Genomic DNA, 22,344 nt, shown 5'->3' on the forward strand with positions numbered 1-22,344 from the left:
AGCTGAGTAAGATCGTTTCACATTCTGTAAAATTTACAATGCTATAATATATTAAACAATCAGTATTTAACTTAAGAATCTATGCTAGGAGAATCCAAAAGCTTTTAAATTTTAAAACCAGATGAAGCAAAGTTAAGGTTTTTATTGCTCTGTTAACTTGTCTGCACTGTAAAATGAATGTGCAATAAATACTGTAATAAAACTGTTTAAACAAAACCGTGCATTTAGAGAAAATAAGAATTTGAAGGTTATCTGTATTGTAAATATATGCCAATTGTGTTGAAAGCCTTTTTTGACCTCCCCTTACTTACATTACTGCCACTAATAGCAAGAATTTGCCTCTTATCTTGATCTTTTGGAAGCTTTTGCTTTGGAAGCTTTTGCTCCTGTGTTTGCAATAGCTTTTTCACTGGAAAAACCAGATCAAGCAGCTGCAGCTCAAGTTAATTTGCTTCTTTTAGAAGCAAAAAATGAAAGTCAGTATTTTGAACTCTTGAAAGTTTTCTTTAAGGCCTTTATGGGTTGTATCTTTTCTTAGTGTGCTTTAAAATGCACCAGATAATGTTCCTAATTGTATTACCCGTGGAAATATAGTTGGGTTTTGGTAGTGGTTTTTGGACAACCCTTACATTTTTCCCTGCTGGCTTGTTTTGTAGCAGGCAGTCAGTGCTGATATCTATCTTGCTCCTCACCAAATAGTCTGACTGTCAGTGCAAGACATGTACATTTTTCTTTTAACTTTTTTCAGGTTTTCAAAGTACATCAAGACTTCAGTTTTCCTAATGGCTTTAATCATGTGGTTAGTCACTCAAAGTCACCAGTATATCCTGTATCACCATCTCCTTGAACTCTGTCCACTGCCATTACCAGCCTGTTTTACAAGCAATCAGGGAGCCCTCATTTAGGTGACACCTACTGTCCTGATGGTTTGAAGAAATGTAAAAACAGGAAGATGTTCAAGGAGAATTAATGGACTGTCATAGTCAGAAATAATCAACTGCACCAATGCAGGATGGGGAGCAATTCATTAGGTATCAGTTCCTCTGAAAATACCCCAAATGTTACAGTGGAAAATTGGTTGAAATAAAGGTGATGTCACGTTCTTAAGACAAGCAAAGCTCATCATGAGCTGTATAGAGAGGGCTGTAATATCTACCCAGCATGCAAAGAACTCGGTGCATGTGAGCTGTGGCTGGGGAGCCAAACTGTAGTTTAAAGTCCACAGGACTGCTGTGAAGCTGCCCTCTGGTCACATACCCTAAATTTCTGGTCCAAGATGAAGTCCAGGTTGTCCATCTTTCCTCCCACCCGGGTTTTCCAGCCCTGGGCTAGAGGTGCCTTACCTGGTGTGGTATTTTTGCAGGATGCCGAGTGAACTGAGCAATGTTCAGCCTCAGTGGCTGCAGTCACACACCTTCTTTGGAGGTTTGCATTGCACAGCTGTTCATAACCAGTTTGTCTCCCTTAATACATCCTTTTGGACTTTAACCTACTGTTATTTGTGTATGTCACAGAACCTCTGATGTGTACAAGGATAAATGGTTGAAACAGAGAACCTCTTACATGTCACTTCACAAATAACTGTTCCTACTCAGTTAATAGTGGTAGGTAAATTGCTGAGTTTGTGTGCCAGGAAAAGCAGTAATTAAGAGTGAAAGTTCAGGAATAGAGCGTTGAGTTTGGTGCTTTCTTGGGCAGTGAAGTGTAGCAGAGATAATGGTACACATCATTCATTTGGAACAGAAAGGACAACTCTACATTTCAGCATTTCTTATCTTTCATTCTTGATGGAGAAGTGTTGGGGGATTTTATATCTGTAGAGGTTTGAGGTACCAAGCATGAGGTGATCCAGGGCTGGTTGTTACTGTTGCACTGTCCTGGTCCTCAGTGAAAAGCAAACCTTCTTCTGTCCTCTGGGGAATGTTTGGGTCACTGACTGCTGTGGTGAGTTTAAAGGCAACACTGGGACAGCCAGCCAGGAACTCTGCCTGTATAGTCCCAGAGGAATTGTCCTGTGTCTGGGACAGGTGTATCTGCTTCCTCAGAGATGGTGAGAAATATGTTCTCCAGAGGTGAATTTTAGTGAGAGATAGTGGGGCAAAGTAGGACACATGCAAATAGAAGTAAGAACTGTAGGGTATTCAAGTAAAATTGTTATGCAAAGCAGGTTACAAATGGAGTTCACAAGCTGTGAATCTGAGTATGGGCTGTCAGGGACATATATTTCCTCAGGGTATTTTCACTTTTACTGTATGTGACCAGCTTCATTTGTTTGTAAAGCTCTAAAAGGACAAGAACATGCTATGATTGTTCTTCATTAACTTTTGCTGTTTTTGTTTGATACACACCATCAAGTCCTGGTATAGACAGACCCAGCATGATGAGAAGAGTGTGTAAATTGAGAAATATATCATTTTGATATTCTTACAAACTGCCACAAGCCCACTGCTGCTATTTCTCCTGTATTTCTCTATTCAGCTCAAAAGCAGCTCTGAAACACTTATTGAAATGTTTGATAGCTTTTATTATCATTTTCTGGTAGAGTGACTTTTGACCTTCATCCCTCAGAGCTTGTGCCAAGAGCTCTTACAAAAGCCTCACAATTTCATTAAAGACTTGAAAGGTTGGTTGTACTTGGATAAATAGTCTAGAGCATATGATAACAGATGTTTTATACTTGGTGTCCATCTTGCTAAACTTGAAGTTACAGCTCAAAACAGCCCTTCTTGTAAGATGGCCTGGAATTTATGGCACTGGTGTTTGCAGCAGATACAGGAATAGAAACCAGGAGACCTTACTCTGACCACTGGGTAAAAGGAGTTCTTTCAAAATCTTTCTTCTCAAAATCGAGGGTTTATTTAGATGCTTAAGGCAATGTATACTCTGTTGGTTATGTACACATGTGCATATATGCATCTGGGTTATTTTGGGGTGTGGTTTTGGATTTTGAACCTTTCCCAAATACAGCAGGTGTGTACTCAGAATTCAAGGCTTTTTTCTTTCCTAAGTAAAAAAGAGGGAGGATGGCAGAGACCTCTCACAGAGCTTGACCTGTTCTTCAGTTTGTGTGCTTCACCCATGGTGGTTCTTCTGGGACCCTGCTCAAATCCAAATTAAGCAGTGCTAAATAAAACCTCGATGAGGAAAGACACTTATTTGCAAGCAAGTGCCCATCCCCACTAGTGCCTCAGTGCACTAATCCACACTGCACAACAGAAAACTGACCAAATGCTGGGCTCTCCAGAGCTTCCAAATTCAGTGTGGATGGGGTTTGAGATTAAGGAAGGATGTTTTGTCTTCTGTTTCCGTGATAACATCCTGAGCACTACAGCTCCTTACGAAAGGCGGCTGGTCCTGGTCTTTAGTCACTGTAAACTAACCCTTGGTGTGTTAGGGAAAAACAACACTCCCCTTCCTCTTTTTAAGAAACTGTTCTTGTGAATCCTTTGGCATTCTGCTGTCCACATGTGCAAGCTGAGCTGTGGAGCTTAGGCTATGATAACAAGCTTAGTACTTATTTGCAGTCCATTTTGATCAGGCACTGAAATGAGACTGTGCCTTCCTTGCAGCATCAAATGTTGAAGTCATCCTAACATTATGAAGTGTGTCAGAAGTTGTGTTCACTTAAGCACCATAAAAGTTGCTGAACATAAAATGAGTCTCACTTCTGGGAATCCCTGCTGTTTCGGAAACACTCGGGGGTCTTTTAGATGTGTGAAGCCTAATTAGAGCATGAGCTGTAGCTACTTCTGGCTCTGTAAAGCTATTTTTGTTTGGGTTGTAAAATCATTAATACTGATTTTTTGCTGCAGGCTGTCACGCTTTCTATTTGGTAGATTTTGCATCAGCCTGCTTGAAAATACACAATTCGTGGTACCTACAGCTTAACCTTTACACAAGTGGTAATAGTGGGAGGACTAATTTGGGGGGAATTCTGTACTCACTGGGGCTGACATCTTGCCATCCATCACAAGCAGCCAAGGCAGGACTGGTGAATTTTTTATTGTTTTGCCTCTGTGTTTGTGCCAGTGCAAACTTAACACACAGAAGGAAACTTCATTGGAGGCAAGACCTGTGGCAGAGGTTCTTGAGCTTTATTAACTCCTTCCAGGATCTCCCTTAGACATTTTGGAGCTCACTGCAATATACTCTAAAATACTGGGTTTTTTCCTTCCATCTTTGTGCCACATAAACCAAAAAAGGTGAGCCATAGGGAAAGAGAATTGATGTCTAGATTGTTCTTTTTTTACTTCTCTTTTTCCTATTATCTTAAACAAATAAGTCTTCACAACTGAAGACTTTTGCTGGAGGGGACATGGTAGTACAAGACTTGCAAGGCCTGAGAGGCAGGGTGAGTTAGTCTGTGCTGAGTTCTGTCCTTGTGGCTAGACTTGTTTGTGCCTCAGCTAACTTAAAGTTGCTTCAAGTATTCTTGTGTTACCTACAAAAAAACCCCAAAAAAACTAAAGTTGGTTTTGAAACGGTTTGAGTGCTAATTCCTTGCTTCAGTCCTCTCTGTGGATTTTGCCTTGTCTCAATAGACTTTGCTGTGCTTGCTTGCTGCTGTGGATTTCTTGACCACTGTAGCCAGTGCTCCTATGGTTTGAGTTTTGCATGGTGAAATATTGCATGGAATTGTAATGACAACTTGCCTTTATTTCATGCAGTTGAAAGTAATTAACGTCATTTCCTGTAATCTTACCCAGCTACGTCTCCCCATCAACCCTGTCTGAAGGTCAGGGGAATCCTGACTTCATCTATAAATGTTTATATTGCACAAACCTCCAGTGATGAGTAGTTTTGTGCAATAGACTGGGAGGACATTTTTATATAGATTTTGGAAAGAGAAGCTTAGATCCAAGAGTGGCCTTGTCCCGTGACTTTCATTGTTGGCATTGGTTTGTTGTCTCTCAATTTTGTCATGTATTTTACTTTGGGCTAGTTCACAGGCCCCTTCAGGATGAATGGAAGTAACTTAGACATAATTTCTTCTCAAAGAAACTAAAGACAGCAGTGTGTAACCCAGACACCAGCCTGCTCTCCTTGCCTCCTTCCAGCTGCTTGGCTGTTGTGGGAAAGGCTCTGGGTGTGCAAAGTCCACGTGTTGAAGTACCAGTGGTCACTTTAGATAAGGCTTCTGACAAAAGCACTGCTGAGGAGTGGGGAAGAAAGGCCCCTATGCTTTGTGTTTGTCTTGGTGGGAAGACTTTCTGAAATTATTTTCTTTTGAGTTTGTATTTTGTGCTCTTCTTGTGCTTTTAAAAGGATATGGGTGGAAGAAGTATTTCTACAGTGATAATGGGAATTGGGGCGAGCGAGCATGAAAACCTGTATCCATAACACATTACTGCATTATAGTATAATCTACATCCATTATTTGGGTATTACGTTATAATACTTGGTAGTCGAGTGCAATTTAAGAAACTGTCTTTCTCCAGCTCTTTTCAGTAACATTTGCTCAGTGGTTATTAAGTATTTTCACAGCTTTTGTATCCACTTAGAGAGCGAGTATACACCATCTTAGAGCATGTCCAAATGTAGTGCTTTAGGTTTTGATCTGAAAAATGTGGGTATTTTGCACTCCCTGTGTGTTGTTATGATAAATTGAATTGAAGGAAAAGCCTAAAATACTTTAGCAGTTATGTGCTCTTGAATCACCTTAATTGTCTAATGTATCTTTTCACATTGAAAGTTTGCAGTTAAAATTAACTGTACTGTGTGTCACGAGTAAATCAAGAAAAGAAAAACTGATTTGGCATGGCCTGAATCACAGTGCCATTTTGATGTGCAGATTCCTCCAGGTTTCTTTAAGATGCCACTCCTGCTGCACAGTCACCTTGTGATGTGACAGGCAGCCAGAGAGGGTTCATTTGTTCAACAGGGGGATCAGACAGGGAGCTGCAGGGGACCAGGCCGTGTTTTGGGTTGTCTTTGCAAAACTCTGAAATGATGAATTTGAATATCCTGTGGTGCCATTTACAGTAAATTTGCAGAGAACAAAAATGTTACAGAATGGACTGTGGTGAACTTGCTCTGCTGAATCCAGGCATAGCTTACCTTGAAGCAGATTTTGCTTGCTCGTTTGTAACTCTTCTTGGAGCAGAAAATGAGCCATGTTTCTCTGAAATGAAAAGCTGTGTTAAAGCACCTCTGCTGAGGGTGACAACCCTCCTCCCAGGGGCCATTCCATCCTGGGACAAGGAATTCCCAGGCTTCGAAGTTCAGTTGCAGAATTGCTGCCTTTGAAACATTGGTTCACTTTATAAATTTTAATTCCTGCCCTAGTTTGAGTGTCAAGAGCACTTTCCTGAGACTTTGGAAATGTTTTTAATATACTGCTTCATTTTCTTTGTGGCAGTGTCAATGCAACTTTGTGAAGGAGGAAAACCACATTGGCAGCTCACAGGTGGTACTGCACCAGTTGGGTTACTTTCTGTTTCAGTGAGCGCAGCAAGAATCCCAAAAACTTGAAGTTCAGGGAAAAGAGGAAGTTCAGCCAACACTCAGACCCCTCTCTTAGTAAGTTTTTTGGGTTTTGTCTCTCCAAAACCCAAGAATGATGATTAATTTGGCTAAACTCACAAGCACGTAATGTTCGAGGCATTATGTTTAGTTTCATGTTTGCATCTGGATGTCAGCTTGAGAGTTGAGCCAGATCTGCTTGTTATGTTCCAGTTTAGTGCCTGTGTGTTCCTGAAAGTTGTTTTGAGGTTTTGAGATGCTCAATCTGGTGTACAACAATTCCTAAGGGTGGAAAAGCTGTGCTTGGAAATATTCGCTAGGTACGGAACTGAACATGGCTGGGGATGCTTGTTATGTGTGAACTATTCTAACTAAAACCTGGGAGCTGCCTTGCTGTGTGACTCTTCCCTGGTGCCTCCTCTTCATTTCCATGGGAACAGATGGGCTTTTGTTGATAAGAGACCTGTTATCAAACTGGGGAAACTGCCTGGCAGCAGTTGAGCCCCTCTCACTGTAAAGCAGGGCCGACTGCAGACTGAGGACATCACATGGCGGCTTCAAATGCAGGGGCTAAAAATATCCTTCCTCCTTCCTCCTCTCAGGCACAGATGCCCCAGTGTGAAAGGAAGAGTCACTCTGGCATGGAGTGATTAGATCTATGGCAGCCTTGGGGATTGGATGCAAAGGAAAGCTTTATGTTTTGACCTATCCAAAGAGCAGCACTTTTGAACAGTTGAGATCAATGTTTTAGATGTTTTGCAGACTTTGAAGGCTGTCCAGTTTGGAGCAGTGAATCTTTAATTTTGTTACTTAATTTTATTTATTTGTACTTGGGGAAATTTTCAAAGCAAAATTCAGTGATGCATGTGGTACTTAGATAAAATTTTGTAGCTTTGGTAAGACTAGGAAATCTTACTGTAGTTCAGTTCAGAATAGTTATTTTTCATAGAGTCATAGCACTGTGTTTTAAGTATCCAGATTATAAATTTTAATCTGAATTATTACCTGGAAGTCACTTGAAGGCCAGTTGGAGGCATGGGATAGATGGATTTACTGGATGGTTTTCTTAAAAGATTTTGCAGAAAAAATTGTGTAGTTACTTAGTGAGTTCTTTCATTTTGATGGATTAATGACTTAAGAGAGAGCAATGTCAGATGTAAACATCAAAGGCAGATACAGCAGTGCACAGACTTCCCGTGTGTGTTCCTGACTTACTTTTTATTTTGTATTTCACTAATTGATATTAGTGGCATAAGATTTTTTGAAGGCCAAAATTTTACAGGACTGTTCTGCAGTTGTCATGATAATAACTCCATAACTTCATAGCAGCCACCAGAATTCCAGCCCCATGCACGTGACCGCAAAGTTGTCCTGAATTTGAGGCACTTCAGTACCAGTCAGTTTTGCTTGACTAAGCATTGGGAGCAGCTCCAGCAGTGTCTGACACTGTCAGAAAAAATGATTTTGTTGGGGAGGTGACTCCTCTTGAAATGATACAGGAACACAGAGCTTTGGAAAGAAAACAGCGTGTTCTGTTGCCTCTGGAAGAGTCAGAAAGGGGAAAACAGGGGTGTTTACAGGGTTGACCGTGTGTGTGTGAGCTCTCTGGTCCATAACACAGGGCATGGAGAGTTGGATGTCTGCCAGGGTGTGAATGGAGCTGTGACAGCTTGTTAAAATGATCCTAGAAAGGACAACGGGCTGTGCAGATAACGGCAGTCTGGGTGTGAAGCAGGAAAAAGTGCTGGGAGCAAACAAAGGCACTGAGGGGAGAGCTGTGGAGGGTTCACCACTGCAGCAGAAGTCCCCTGAACAGGCTGTACATGTAGATGTGTAGGCACTTCACCTCACTCTGCCTTTCATCCAGCTGTTTTTTTACTCTGGTCACAAAGCTCAATGCATCCCTCAGCACTGCTTTGGCTTCAGGCCAGGCATTAATGAGTACCCCAAGCTCGATGTGATTTGGCTCCTCCAAATCTATTAGCATATCTTCAGAGCAAGATAAAACTCATTAAAGTAATTTACATTTGGGCATTAGAATTTCTGATAATTTTTAATACCAACTGCCAAAAGCACAAAAATGTGGTAATGTCCTTCAGGTGAAACTACAATTTACCCATTCTTTTTGGAAAGCAGACTACCATGTGCCTTAACTGCTCTCTGATGGTAATGAAACCAGTGTGTAGTACATGATCTTACCAAAGGTTTGATGGTGATAATGCACACCACTGTGTGAGATTTGGCTTATGAGAACTCACATCAAAACGTGTCCTGTTTGTGCTGTATTGTGAGTGGTGAAAGCAGCTGAGGTACAGAACAGCCAAACTTCCTGGGCCTTCAAGCCATGTGCCGAAATCTTGACTGAGTAGTGGATCTGGGCTTCAGTTTGTGCCCTCCCTGGTCTCTCTGCTACTCACTTTTTTACACAGTTGTTTTTGATCTCTGTCATCCCTGCTCAGTGTCCCAGAGCTCCTGCTGACATCACCCACCTTTATTCCATATTGTGGAGGAATCAGGCTCTGCACAGATCACCATCCTATGGGCAGGGCAGTGGGTGGGACGTTTGTTTGCTTGCTCCAAGGCAGCCCAGCAAACATCAGCTGATCCATGTCAGCTCTCCCCGTGTGAGCTCTTACCTCAGAGCCTGTAACAGAGCCACGCTTGAACTGCTCGTGACCTGTGCTCAGATTATTCCTCCTTAGTGGCTGAACTCTGTTGTGCTCGCTGGAACAGAGCTTGTAAATAAATACAGGGAAGCCCAAAGCAGTAACTGCACCAATGACAGCTTGAATGTTTCCATCCCTGTGAAAGTACCTGGGACCTTTTAAGTATTAAAGTCTCTTCAGCTGAAAATATCCTGAAATGGGCCATAAAGGTGCATATCTTTGCTCACCTCAAGTTCTGTAGATGTATCCCTGCTACTGTGCTAGTTCCCCTGTGGAAGTGCTGGCACCTGGGGAATGCACATCCTATCACCCTCTTGGGTTGGGAATTTAGGAGCATCCAGGTAACTATAACCATTGTGATTTACTGAGGAGATTCACATTTTGCTCTCTTTGTCCTTTACCACATTTCATTTCAGTAGGTGTTGAGGGTTTTCTCTGTCATACCTATCAGTCAGCAGTGAGGAAGATTTAGGGTGTTGGTGTGTCACATGTTTTTGAAAGGCAGCAAGCACTGATCTTTAGAGTTTAATTTTCTGAAGCACTCCCAATCAACTGTAAGAATAAGACCTGCCCTTGCAAATTCTTGTCTGCTTTTACTTTCTCTTTTTTTCAATTCCTCTCATCATCCTTCAAATAAACAAACATAGTGACATAGCAAAAGAATTAGTTTGGGGGTTTTCAGGATACCTTCACTATAACTACATGTGCATGTAGTGTGTGATCTCTGTATCTGTGTTGTGTTGTCTTTCTCTTTGCATTTCCTCATCTTCCTGCACTCAGGCAATGCTAATCATGTGATACTTCTGTGACTTGAGGCTTTAAGTTTCTATTTTTTAACTCAGATCTAGCGTTTTGTTGCAAAGTTAAAGATCCTCCTGAGAAAGCTGAGAAGGAATGAAAGTGCTTGAGGAAAACCTTTGCTGTGGTCTTTAATTTTAAAGAGAAGGGGGCAGATTTTCTGTGGTGTTTACTTCCAACACCAAGTAAAATCATCTTGAGGAGAGGTAGTTTCAAACTATGGCATGGCTTTATTTACAGAACACAGAACTATATCGGAAAGACTGTTTTGAGTCAGTGTACCAGACTTGCCTATTGACAGAAATTCAATGAAAAATAAAGCACCAAAGTACTTAGAGCAGGTTTGCTTTGAAGTATCAATTTGTGCTTTTCAAAGCCACCTTTTCATGTGGCTCCTCTCTTGTGACTCGTGATCTTTTGTTCATTTTAAAATTACACTAAGAAAAGTATCCCCTTGAAAAAATGAAAAGAAGAAACTTTGTTCATCTATATTTGCTATTTGAACGTGTTTATCTTTTTTAGTGTAAAATGTGCTCAACAGACAAATCACTGTTTCTGATGCCTGATTTAAGCTGGTTTTAACTTGCATTGGCAAAACCAGCTGTAACTGCCAGTTGTATCCAGCTTGGACCTCTTCTGGTGTTTGCTCATGACAGTTCTGAACGCTCCTGAGATGCAGTGGAACAGACCCCACCACCGTTTTTACAGGTTCATCTCACAGGAGCAGTTTTGAAAGAAGAATGGGAAGAATAAGCTGGTACTTTCATCAGTTTTGCTGTACCTTGAACTGTGCTAAGCTTAATCTTTGTTTGCCTCCTCCAGGTTTTGAATGAAGAATGCGATCAGAATTGGTACAAGGCAGAACTCAACGGAAAGGACGGGTTCATTCCCAAGAACTACATAGAAATGAAACCACATCCGTAAGTTGAACTCTGGGGAGAGGCTCCCTCGGTCTGACTTTGCACATCCTCTCAAACAGAAGGAAGTTTTCTGCTAAAATGTAACTTACAGCTCTACCCAAATGCATGGGCAGGTAAAGGATGGCTGCTGAGTTGTCTCTGGCTGTGGTGTTTGTGTAACCCCTTTCACAGCAGCTGCATAGCAGGGTATTTTGGGAAGCTTTTCTGGTGTTTTTTAGGGTCAGACAGTGACCTTGGGGTTATCAGGCATAAACCTGCAGAAAACTCTTTATTAGAGAGTTGTCACCACCACTGCCCCAGAAAAAGAGTGTTCTGTGTTTTTGTCATGATTTTCTATTTTACCACTGAGCAGCTAAGAGTAAAAACCATGGCATTCACAGCTCACCAGAAAAGTGTTTAAGGATATGTGGGGCTGAATTTGTAGTATGTCTGTCACATCCTCAGTATAGAATCACAGAATTGTTTAGGTTGGATAGGACTTCTAACAGTCATCTGATCCGACACCTTCCTCACAAGACAGGCCAACCTCAAAGCCTGTGTGCTGTCACACAAGTGTCCTTGCATTGATTTGCTGCTCCAGGGAGCTGCCCTTGAGTAACTACTGTGAACATCTCTTGGATATAATGAATCCAGCATATGAAAACAGTAGCATTTCATGACTGGGTGTTTTCTTTGTGTCAGTTCATGTATTTCTGCTGTCTGCTGCTAAACTCTGGTTCTGCCAACCTTTGAGATCCTGCAACATCTGAATGAGAAAACAGCAAGCTCTGGGTAACAGATTCAAAGGGGAGAAAAAGGTTAGGAGGGAGTAGCAAAACCTGTAATCAAGGTTTCTACAAGGAGCTGTAGTTTTTCATTTGCTCACAAAAACTGATGATTGATTTAAGTGTTGACTGTCATTATATAATGAAGATACTGCAGTTAAATGCAATCAAGAGTTATTTTTCCAAGGGCTCTTTTGAAATAGCAGAAGGAAGCTTCTGAGGGACTGTGCCCCAAGAAGGGAGGTGTAATACTTTACTGCAGCCAAGTGGGAAGTGAAGCAAGGACACACAAGAAAATTCTGAACTTGTTTAAAGCCTTGTTTTCTGCAGTAACGTGTCTTGTTTACCCCGATTGTGCCACTGGGGATCACAAATTCACATTGCAATTTCTCTCTCATTGATTTGATGATTGCATCTTCTCACAACAGTTTTGCAGGCATTTAAGCTGTACTGTGGTGTTGTCTCCTGTGATGATCAGTTTATTCTGTGATCATCCATGGTATTTTGTTTTAGAGGGATAGAGCTGTCAGTTTTTCACTTTTTTTTGCATCAAAAGGGAATGAACAATATCTGAGCCTGCAAGTGGGTGAATTTGGACGTGGGTTTTAAGCATAGTTAATTTGATCTTATCTGAAGATGTTTAAACTGCTGATGGCATCTGGATGGAGTCAGCTCCATGTGTCAGCAATGCTGGGAGTCTTAACTAGTGCATTAACACCCTGGGAAATTATGCAGAAGTTTTTATAGCATAATGTTGGCTTAGCTGTAATGCAGAGCTCTCTAGTCATACAGGTCATATAAAAAGCAAACTGCAGGCAGCTTACCAGTCACAAAGAGAATGTTCCTTTTCTCAGACTACTGTCAAATCATTTTCAAAAGATTTTGGGAAGAAAGCAACTTAAAAATGGCTTTAAAGCCTGTCCAAGGATCCAAGACTGAAATCCTCCAACTGCACAGCTGGTATTAAATGCAGAGTTTCCTCTTGCGTTTTGCAAATCTTACAGTTTGCTTTGTAACTACCAGCAAACAAAGCTGAAAGGAAAATGTGGCACCTGTCGGTCACCAGCTGAGTCCCCTGGGCTCTGAAGGGTTAATCTGAATTGCCACCTCAGTTAACAAAGCAAAGATGTGAGCAGAGATAGACAGGACACTCAGGGAAGAGCTGCAGGAAGCTCTGGGCAGGGAGGTTCCTGTGAAGGCACAGCAGAGAGTTCAGTGACAGGACACCTTTCTCTTGAAGGGGGCAGGGGAAGAATTTGCTGTTTATGAAACCCCAGGAGTCTGATCCAGGCTGTCTCAGGTGTTTGTGTTCATAACCAGCTTGTCCTGGGGATACTGCTGAGGTCTCACTTTGCAGCTTTGTGATTTCTGTGGAGGAAATTGGCCAAGTGAAATGGTTGTGAGAATGAAGCCAAAAGAATTGCCAAAGTGCCGATGGAAAGGAGGCTGGAAGCAAATGAGAACCTGTGTTGTACCAACCAGTGCATCTCCCTCTGGCTCTGCAGCATCAGCAGGAATGCCTGGATTTGGTTCTGCAGTGCTGACTGGCTGAGTTTCAGCTCCATTGCAGAGCTGGTTGGAGACAAGTGTTATCAGGCTTGGCCCTTCAACCTCTGGGAACATTGTGGTCACTTTGCCTAATTTTCCATGTGGGGTTTTTGACATGCTGTGATCTTTGTTCATTTTTTCAGACAGTCTGTAGCAAAGAGTCATGTGTGCACAGCACTTCTGCTGCTTTTCAAGTGTACTCTAAAGTAGACATTAGTCCTGCAAAGTAACTTCCTTTGTTTCTTTCTTCTATGGAACTTCTTTTCATCTTTTAGCCAGGTTCTTTTTCTCTTGCTAATGGGGTAGTGAAGCCATAAAACTGCAAGGGAGTTCAAGAATTGTGAAAGATTTTTAGTCTCTCTATTTCAAGTGCCTTAGAAGCAGCTGGCAGAAAACTTCAAGAGTTAGTATTGTCACTTTGGATGTGTTAATTCTTTTAATCAGATAGAACAGTTCTACTTTGTGGTGATTCAATAAAATTTAGGGGGAAAACAGGGGGTGTACCACTGAGCCTTCAGGAAAGATTCTGTTAAGCTCTTTCAGGCTTTCCTTCTATTTTACAGACATGGGTGAGGTGGTTTTTTGTTTGTGTTTTTTTAAGATGAGGCTTTTACTTTCAAGTCATATGTGACTAATAGAGAATTATTTGAGAACTGAACAGGATTGAGACATTTTGTAAACAAGAAATATGGCGAGATACCGCAAATCATTATATAAAGCTTGCTTTATGTAGCATTTGGCAGAGGCAAAATTCAGGACTTCCTTGTCTTTGTGACAATAGTGCCAAAAGCCCAGGAAAAAATACATTACCTTTGAATTCTGAGGGAGTTTCACATAATGGGTTCTCTTGGTTGATTTTTGAAGGCAGCAGAGTGCAGTGAGGGGCACCTCTGCCACCACCTCAGGTACCCAGAAGCAGCAGAGGTGCTAAACCAGCCAGAGTACAAAATATCAGGAAGTTCTGTATCACTGGAAATAGAATGGTTAAGGGAGAAAGATTTCTGGGGTTTAAAAAGTACACAACAAGAGTTTGAAGTAAGTTAAACATGTCTGTTAATCAAGAAATCAGTCCTCCTTCACCCCTAGAGATAGTTTCCTCTTAGACAGAAATATCTGGTAACTTTGTGACTTCATGAAAGCCTCAACTTCTCTTAAGAGCGACTGTTTCGGGAAGGATTCTGCAACTCCTGTCTTGTTGCTGCACCAAACCCTTCACTGCAGACAGTGTGAGTAGAGCTCTTGTTATGAAATGCTCTCCTCTAAGGTCAGTCCTCTGTGTGGTTATGGGCTGTGATAAGTGCTACTGTCCTGGGTGATCTGTTACCCAGAACTGAAAGCTCCACTTTTTAGTTGTGAAGATGGTTCTGCTTTTCTCATGCCATGTGACAGTCCACTGAGCCCTTGTTTGACTTTAATCTTGGTTTACTCTGGAAATGCAAATGTAGATGTGGGTGAGGATCCTGTGACCGGGGCTGTTGGTCAGTGCTGACGATTGGGTGGCCCGAGGGAGGTTCAGCCTCAGTGTCATGGTTGGCCTGTGGCTGGTGAGAATTTTGGATGTGGCTTCCATGAGGCAGCTACTTCATGTGACTCCTTCTGTGAAAGCTGCTGGATTGTCCTGGCTGTAGGAGAAAGCAAGAAAAGAGGCTTCTGAAAAAAGCATCCACCAGCATCTTTCCTGTAATGGAATCGCGTGCCTGGCTCAGACTCCTCCGCAATGAAGCAGAGACCTTGAAGGAACTTTTCTCACTTGGTCTGTGTGTAACTGCTCTCTTGGCACCTGCCTCAGCTTTCTGACAGATGATACTTGTCTTGGACCACAGTACTCTGGTAGGGCTCAGAAAGATTGGACTGAGCTGCAGGAACAAACAACTGCTGGATGAAGATATTGATTCTCTCAGTCGAAGTAGTTGTGTCTCACCACCCAATCTAAAAGAGAATAGAAATTGATTTTGATACAAAATGCACTTTCCACTTGTGCAGGATGGGTCAGTGCATAGACATGATCTTTCTATAGCTGTGATGTTTCTGGTTCTTCCATGAAGGGATTAAAATTCTTAACTTTTCCTGTTGTTTTCTTTTCCTCCCTACACAGGTGGTTTTTTGGAAAGATTCCCCGAGCGAAGGCTGAGGAGATGTTGGGCAAACAGAGACACGATGGTGCCTTCCTCATCAGGGAGAGTGAGAGTGCTCCCGGGGACTTCTCCCTCTCAGTCAAGTAAGTCATGCCCAGAAGCAATTATGTGGTAATCAGGGATCTGCTGCTCCTTTGGACTGGTGAGCAAAGGGCAGGTAATTGTCAATGCTGAGGAGCAGGAATAATTTTCCAGATGCCTGCCCCACAGCATTTCTCTTCTTCTAGTGATGTTTATTCCCTGTCTAATAGAACAAATATCTGTGCTCTGGTTTGCAGTGATCCCACAGGACTGACCTGGTGGCACATGGCTCATGTGGTACCAGGCACTGTCTGTTGGCTTGTGTGTGGGTTCCATTCCTCTCTCTTACAGCCACAAAGTGCCCAACATGGACATGTTTTCTCCCATCCTCCTCTGCAGTACAAGTTATTACTTTATCTTCCCTCTGTGTAGTACATTTGCAGATATGTTTTTCTCTGCTTGGCACGTGCTTTGGCAATATTCCTGTTGTCAGACACCAGGGCATGGAGCTGTGAAACCAGAGGCCCCTTCAGTCTCAGAAGTGCATTTCACATGGGTAGAGAAACACAGTGTAGTAACAAGGAGGTGAAGAGGAGCAGTTCTCATCCTTAAATAACCTTACTAGAAGTAGGAGCTGTTAACCAGCAGGAGAGTTACCTATGGCCCACATGACACTCTGCTGCTTGACTTACCAATCTCCTATGGAGACAGGCTGAGAGATTTGGGGCTTTTCAGCCTGGAGAAGAAAAGGCTCTGGGTTGACCTGAGAGCCCCTTCCAGTGCCTAAAGAAGCTACAGAAAAGCTGGAGAGGGACTTTGGACAAGGGCCTGGAGTGACATGGCCTTAAGCTGAAGAAGGGGAGGTTTAGATTAGATATTAGGAAGAAATCCTTCTCTGTGAGGCTGGTGAGGCCCTGGCACAGGTTACTCAGAGAAGTTGTGGCTGCCCCATCCCTGGAATGCCAGGTTGGAGCAATCTGGTCTAGTGGAAGGTGTCCCTGCCCATGGCAGGGGGTTGAAATCAGGTGATCTTTAAGGTCCCTCCCAAGCCAAACCATTCTATGGTTCTATGATCTGAAGTCACTGTATAATAGAGACATTAGGAACTTGAAAGGGCATGTGATGTAATTTAACGTGGGATGAGGGTCAGAGGGAGTTTGTTGACTTTGGCTTTTTTTTTATTATTTTCTGTAATCTTTCCCTTTCCTACCATAAATAAACAAAATTTTCTTTAGAATCCTAACAACATTTTTTATTATTCATACGCAATTCCTGGTTGGCTGTATTTTCTGTGGCTATCAGTGATCTGTCTCGACAAGGTTTGTTTGTTTTTCTGGTCATCTTTGGTCTGTAACCAAATTTTTGTCCTGCTGCACAGCAGCACTGAGTCATGCCGACAAACTGGATTAAGGCCCCTGAATTTAGAGATGTTTATATTTCTGTCTTGGTTACAATCATCTGAGCTGGAATATTAAAAATGAATGGAAGCTTCCTTCCAGAAAGTGCATTCCTTTAAGAAACAGAAAGTTACAATGGCATTGCTCTGCCTTCCTGTTCAGCTTAGTGTTGCCATCTGGTGGTAATGTCTTGGTTGTGTGGGTTTTTTTCTGTTTGTATAATTTAGAAAAGTCCTTTTCCTAAATGGTGATCTGTAGGATTTTAAATGATGAGAAGCTCCCAGGCTGAGGAAGGCAGAGCAGAGGCAGCTCTCACAAGTTGTTCCATGTCACCTTTTTGTAGCCAAAGCAGTGTCTGCTTCTGCAGCCGATGTATGGAAGGTGTGCATGCCAAGTGGGAACAGTTGTCTTCTGTTTTCAGTGTTTTAGACCGAAGTAAAAATACCGACGTGCCATTCAGCTGGAAAATCCCAATGGACCTCTTTGGAGTTCCTCTTTATTCAGCATAAAACTGTTGGAAATGTAGCTTCAACTGAATGCTGTAATTTGTCAGAAAAAATTGTTAACACAGAACTGAAGTTGCTTTGTCATGTGTGCAGCATCACCTTTCAGACATTCTGGGGTTTGAGGGGCTTTTTTTTTTTTTGATGGATTTTGGAGGGGGGTTTGTCAGGTTTTGGTTTTGCTTTTTTTTTAAGGACCAGAGAGGTCTTTTTGTTTCATAAGACAATCCTTTGTACAAATCCACACTGGCTGCCAGGAGAGACAATCCTACCCTTCCCATGGCAATGTTTTCCCAGGAGTTTGCCTATAATGGGACTGGTGCTTATGCTTTGCATTGTTGCACATGCCCAGTGGTGCTGTGGGAGGGAGGGACTGGGACTGTGACAAGCACAGGACCAGGGCAGGAGTAACACAAATTGAAACTGGCTGGAGTCAGTTGTGAAATTGCTGGGTGTGAAGAGCTAAACTGAAGTGCTTGTGCTGTTTGACTTGGAAATCCTGTATTTAGGGATGTGAAGTGGAAGGTACCAGGATGCAACTGTGTTAATGTGACCTTGCAAAGTCCATGGCATTTGTCCTTGGGATTTTCTGCACCATCTCCAGGGACACAGGTGACTGCACACACACCATACATCAAGAAGTACGTGTGCTGTGGGGTTGCATCTGTTATCAATGTCACTGACAGTTTTCACTGTGCCCTGAAGGACCTTTTCTTTCCAAACTCTGTGCTGATGACCCCAAAAGAGGAGCGCTTGGTGACTAATAATGTGCTTTTCTGTGTGTTTCATTCTTTCCACACAGGTTTGGAAATGATGTGCAGCACTTCAAGGTGCTTAGAGATGGGGCTGGCAAGTATTTCCTCTGGGTGGTGAAGTTCAATTCTTTGAACGAGCTGGTAGATTATCACAGATCCACATCTGTCTCCAGGAACCAGCAGATATTTCTCCGGGACATTGAACAGGTGCCACAGGTAAGAGAAGTGTCCTTGTGAAATGTGCTATTTGGGCTATTACAGCCACAGTTTGGTGTGGGATTGCATTTTAGTGTAAATGAATAGGGATGGAAAGAAGCTGATGGAGATCTTTCTTGTCTGTGGAAGTGTATCTTTAGATCCTGCTGTCAAAATTATACTGGTAAATAAGCTGCATTCTTGTGCAAAGCCTACCTGCACTCCCAGGTCTCCCTTGAACTCTGGCAAAGTGTTATTGTTGCTGCTTGAACATTTGGTTTGTTGTAATGTTTATGGATTCTGTTGCAGGAACATCATCTGATTCCTTTGAATTAAAAATGGATTTACTCCTGTTATAGGACACAGTAAGGATAGGGAAGTGCTGGGTTAATGGTTGGACTCGGTGATCTTAAAGGTTTTCTCCAACCTAAACAATTCTGATTCTATTCTGCCTTGTACTGGTTCATAGCCAGAACTGCACCCCTCAAGATCCAGTGAGAATTTGGTGCTGGGCTTTCCTGAAGAGATGGTTACAGCATATGGAACATGCCTCCTCTGATTTGGATCTAGCCAGTGTTAAGAAAACCCAAAAACTACTGTGAAGTGCCAGCAGAGCAGCTTGTGTATATCCAGCTCTCTGTTTTGCTTCATTTCCCAGGTCAATCAGAGGGTTATATTGCATGTAGCTGCATGTTTTGTCAATTTTGGATAAATCCTTTTGCCTTCTGCATGCAGCATTCTGATTCTAGCTTGAAGAAAAGGGTGAGGAATTCATACTGCTCTCCAGCTGCACCCTGTGTCACAGTCTGTCTGAATTAACATGTGGCTCTGCCCTGCTGGGTCAGGGATAAACAGAGGATGAGAAAATACCTGGCTGAAAAGGACAAGCATGAAGAGACCTTCCTGGCCTCATGATTTCAAGACTGCAAATGCATTTTAAATGAACTGTTAGCATGAGAATGGAAGTATTTGCTGACAAGGCAAAGTCTTCTGTGACAGAAGAGGGTTTTAAGGAAAATGTTTAAAATGCCAACATCCAGTTTTTAGGGTGAACTTTATGTATCACAGGTAGATTAGTAATATTTGTGCTGCCAGGTGAAAACAGGATGAATAAGCAGCAAGATGATTGTATTGCAATAGAGCACAGATTTCCAGTGGATCACAAAGACTGAAAAGAAACATCAGAATTATCTGCTCTCTTTATTTCAGCTCTTTCACAGAAACTTGTCTTTTTTCTAAGGTCTTCTGTAGCCTGTGCTTTCCTGTTTCAGCACCTCGTTGCAGATACTGGAAGCTGGGAAACAAAACAGCCAGAATGTTTATTGTTAAACTGGGGTGTAAGTGCAGCTCCTGCCCCAGGGAGCAGCTGTCTTGAGTGCCAAGGGTGATTCTCACTCTGTATATGTTTTTCTTTCCCCTTTCAGCAACCAACATACGTTCAGGCCCTGTTTGATTTTGATCCCCAAGAGGAAGGAGAGCTGGGCTTCCATCGTGGAGACTTTATCCAAGTCCTTGACAATTCTGACCCCAACTGGTGGAAGGGAGCCTGCCGCGGACAGACGGGCATGTTTCCACGCAACTACGTGACCCCAGTGAACCGGAACATCTAGAGATAAATATTAGAGATTATTTAAGGAAACCAGAGAAACAGTAAATACACATACAGAGCCTAACTGCAGCCAGTGACCTAAAATCACACGGCGATAAAACCAGAGTCACCTTTCACCGTGAGGTGATCCTCCTTCCCTCAGTACGGAACTTCAGGGGCAGGGGGGGAAGAGTTCAACTTACACACCAAAACTTATCTTAAAGAAAAAAAAAAAGAAAGAAAAAAAAAAGGAGAGAGAGAGAAAAATGAAAATAACAAATTTCCTCAGCTGCTCCTGGGTTATCCCCTTTTATTCACTCTTGTCGCGAATGAGTGTTTTAAGGTCACTTAAGGTCGCACCACCACAACTCTTCTTGTTTCCCCCTCCTCCTCTGTCCATCAGTGCATGAAGTTTTAATGCCATATAAAGTCCTAGCCATGCAGTTAAAGGAAAAGGGAGAAACTCTGCTGGTATTTTCTCTCTCTGCAAACGGTCTTCATTTGACATGAAGGGACATGAGAGAAGAACCAAATCCACAGTCCTGCCTTTAAAAAAAAACAAAAATCATCAGTCTCTGCTTTTGCCTTCAACATTCAGCTCTTCTTGCCTGGGAAAGATGAGGTGTTAATCTAACTTTTATTGTCTCTTCTCCTTTGGCGCTTTCTTCTGAAGCTCAGCAGCTTCCAAGCAGAGGAAGGGAGAAGAGTTGTGTGGCTTTTTGTTCTATTTTTTCTTTTGAGTCACAGAGCTGCTTTGAGAAACTCCAATGTACAACTGAAGTCTGTTAATGCTGTGCTGACAGCTTTTTTGTTTTTTCTTAAAGGTGTACGGTTGAGCACATTCTGTAATTTTTCCATAGTGCCTTTCCCTTATTTTCTTTTTTATTATTTTTTAAGTTAAAAGGACAGTCCAGAGCTTTTCAGAGGAGTTTTTTTCTGCCTACATGTAAATAAATACTTTGGGGAAAGGGGGTAAAAGAGGGTGGTTTTATCAATGGACACTTGAGAAAAATCTACAAACAGAGATGGAGCTTTAATCTTCAGATTTGTCTTACTGTTCATCTTCCCTTATTCCAAGGAAAATAAAATCAAGGCATTCAAGTGGCAACTTAGGCTGCTCAGAGGTGGAGAGCTGCAACCAGGAGCCTCAAAAGAAGTAAGAGAAAGGAGAAAGTTATGACTAGGGAAAATGAGGAAGAATATTTTGGGGAGGGAGGGTTAAGGGGGGAATTTGAGGAATAATAGCCCTGACATGTCCTATAAAATGTACATTCCTTTGATGGAAAACTTTATGACGCAGAGAAACCTCAAGAAATAGTGCTTGAAAAACCTTTACGCTCTTAGTGAATGTCTCTATGTGATGCATGTGACCAGCCTGTCTCCTCGGCCTGGATAGGGAACATTTGCAGTCGTGTTGCTCTTGGGAAGTGGAGTTGGCCATCCCTGTTCTCCAGTCTCTCCTCCCTCCTCAGGTCAGTGTTACTGTTGGAGTAGCTCCCGTTCACAGCAGGCTGTGTGTGACCGTGACTGTTCTCCCCACCCGCGCCCCAGGGGCGGCTCTGGCGGCCCTTTGCTCCTCCCCGGGGCAGTTTGACATTGAATTGGACGGAAGGAAGGCAATCAATCCGCACCGCGCTCTGTGCCAATCTTCAGTTGCATTATTTTTCCTTTGGTGGCCATTTGGCTGGATCCCTTCACCCCACCAACGAATCCAAACCTGCAGCGGAGATCTCCTCCCGCCCTGTCTGAGCACGGGCAATCTTTTGTTGGAGGGTGCCTTTTTTTGTACTAAGTGTTACAAGTGTTTTACTCCTGAGATGGACTCTGCCTTACACTTTAATTTTCCAGCAAATGAAAGAGAGAGCTATCCTGTAGAGTATTACTTTCTCCCCCTCTCCTTGCTAGCTGTCAACTCACTTTCTTCCCTCTTTGTAAAGTGATTGGAAAAGGAATCTATGGCATTCTACACCTGGACCATTTGATTGTTTCCTTATTTTGGAATTGGTGTATATCATGCAGCCTTGCAGACATATGTCTTGTGTGTGTATATATATTAAAAAAAAAAATCAGTGTTTAAATAAAAAAAGGCCTATGTACTTAATCCTTTAACTCTGCAGCAGCATTTGGTAGATAGTAATTAACTGTGAATAATAAATATACATTGAATTCTTCACTTGAGCATCTGTCTGTTATTTCAGTGAACTGACCAAAATATGATTGAGATAATTTTTATGATATTAAATTGCTGTGGGAGGGAAAAGCTGCAAGGTGTGCTTTGGCCTGAAAATGCTCAGACTCTTAAGCATCGTTGTTCAGACACTTGTGGAGTGTCTTGCTGAAGACAGGAAGGTGGGTGTATGGCTGGTGTGAGCAGAGCTGGGGCTCAGGCTGTTGTGGCTTTGGCTCTGCTCCATCAGTGCCCTGCAGATTTTCACTTCTGATGCCTAAAGAACTGCTCAGTTGTGCTCACAAGGTGTGCAGGCAGGCTGGGAGGTCACCTGTCAGGAGCGGCTGGTCCGTGGGCTCTGCAGCTTCTCCCCAGCCTTTTCTTATGGTCAGAAAATGCCTGTGAATAATGTGAATGTTGTAGTC

General features: G+C 42.5%; 1 protein-coding gene across 1 annotated transcript in view; it reads left to right on the plus strand.

The window, feature by feature from the left end:
- The window catches only part of GRB2 (growth factor receptor bound protein 2), a 50,078-nt gene extending 28,153 nt beyond the window's left edge, over positions 1-21,925 (plus strand). Inside the window, exons 3-6 of the mRNA XM_027691525.1 lie at positions 10,749-10,846; positions 15,254-15,376; positions 18,017-18,185; positions 19,589-21,925. Coding sequence (XP_027547326.1) covers positions 10,749-10,846; positions 15,254-15,376; positions 18,017-18,185; positions 19,589-19,774 — 576 coding nt within the window. The 3' untranslated portion in view covers positions 19,775-21,925. The remainder of the gene's footprint in view (positions 1-10,748; positions 10,847-15,253; positions 15,377-18,016; positions 18,186-19,588) is intronic.
- The last annotated feature ends 419 nt before the right edge of the window (positions 21,926-22,344 follow it).

Source organism: Neopelma chrysocephalum, unplaced genomic scaffold (assembly GCF_003984885.1).
Source record: "Neopelma chrysocephalum unplaced genomic scaffold, ASM398488v2 Primary Assembly neopelma1_84, whole genome shotgun sequence".
Taxonomy (NCBI): Eukaryota; Metazoa; Chordata; class Aves; order Passeriformes; family Pipridae; genus Neopelma; species Neopelma chrysocephalum.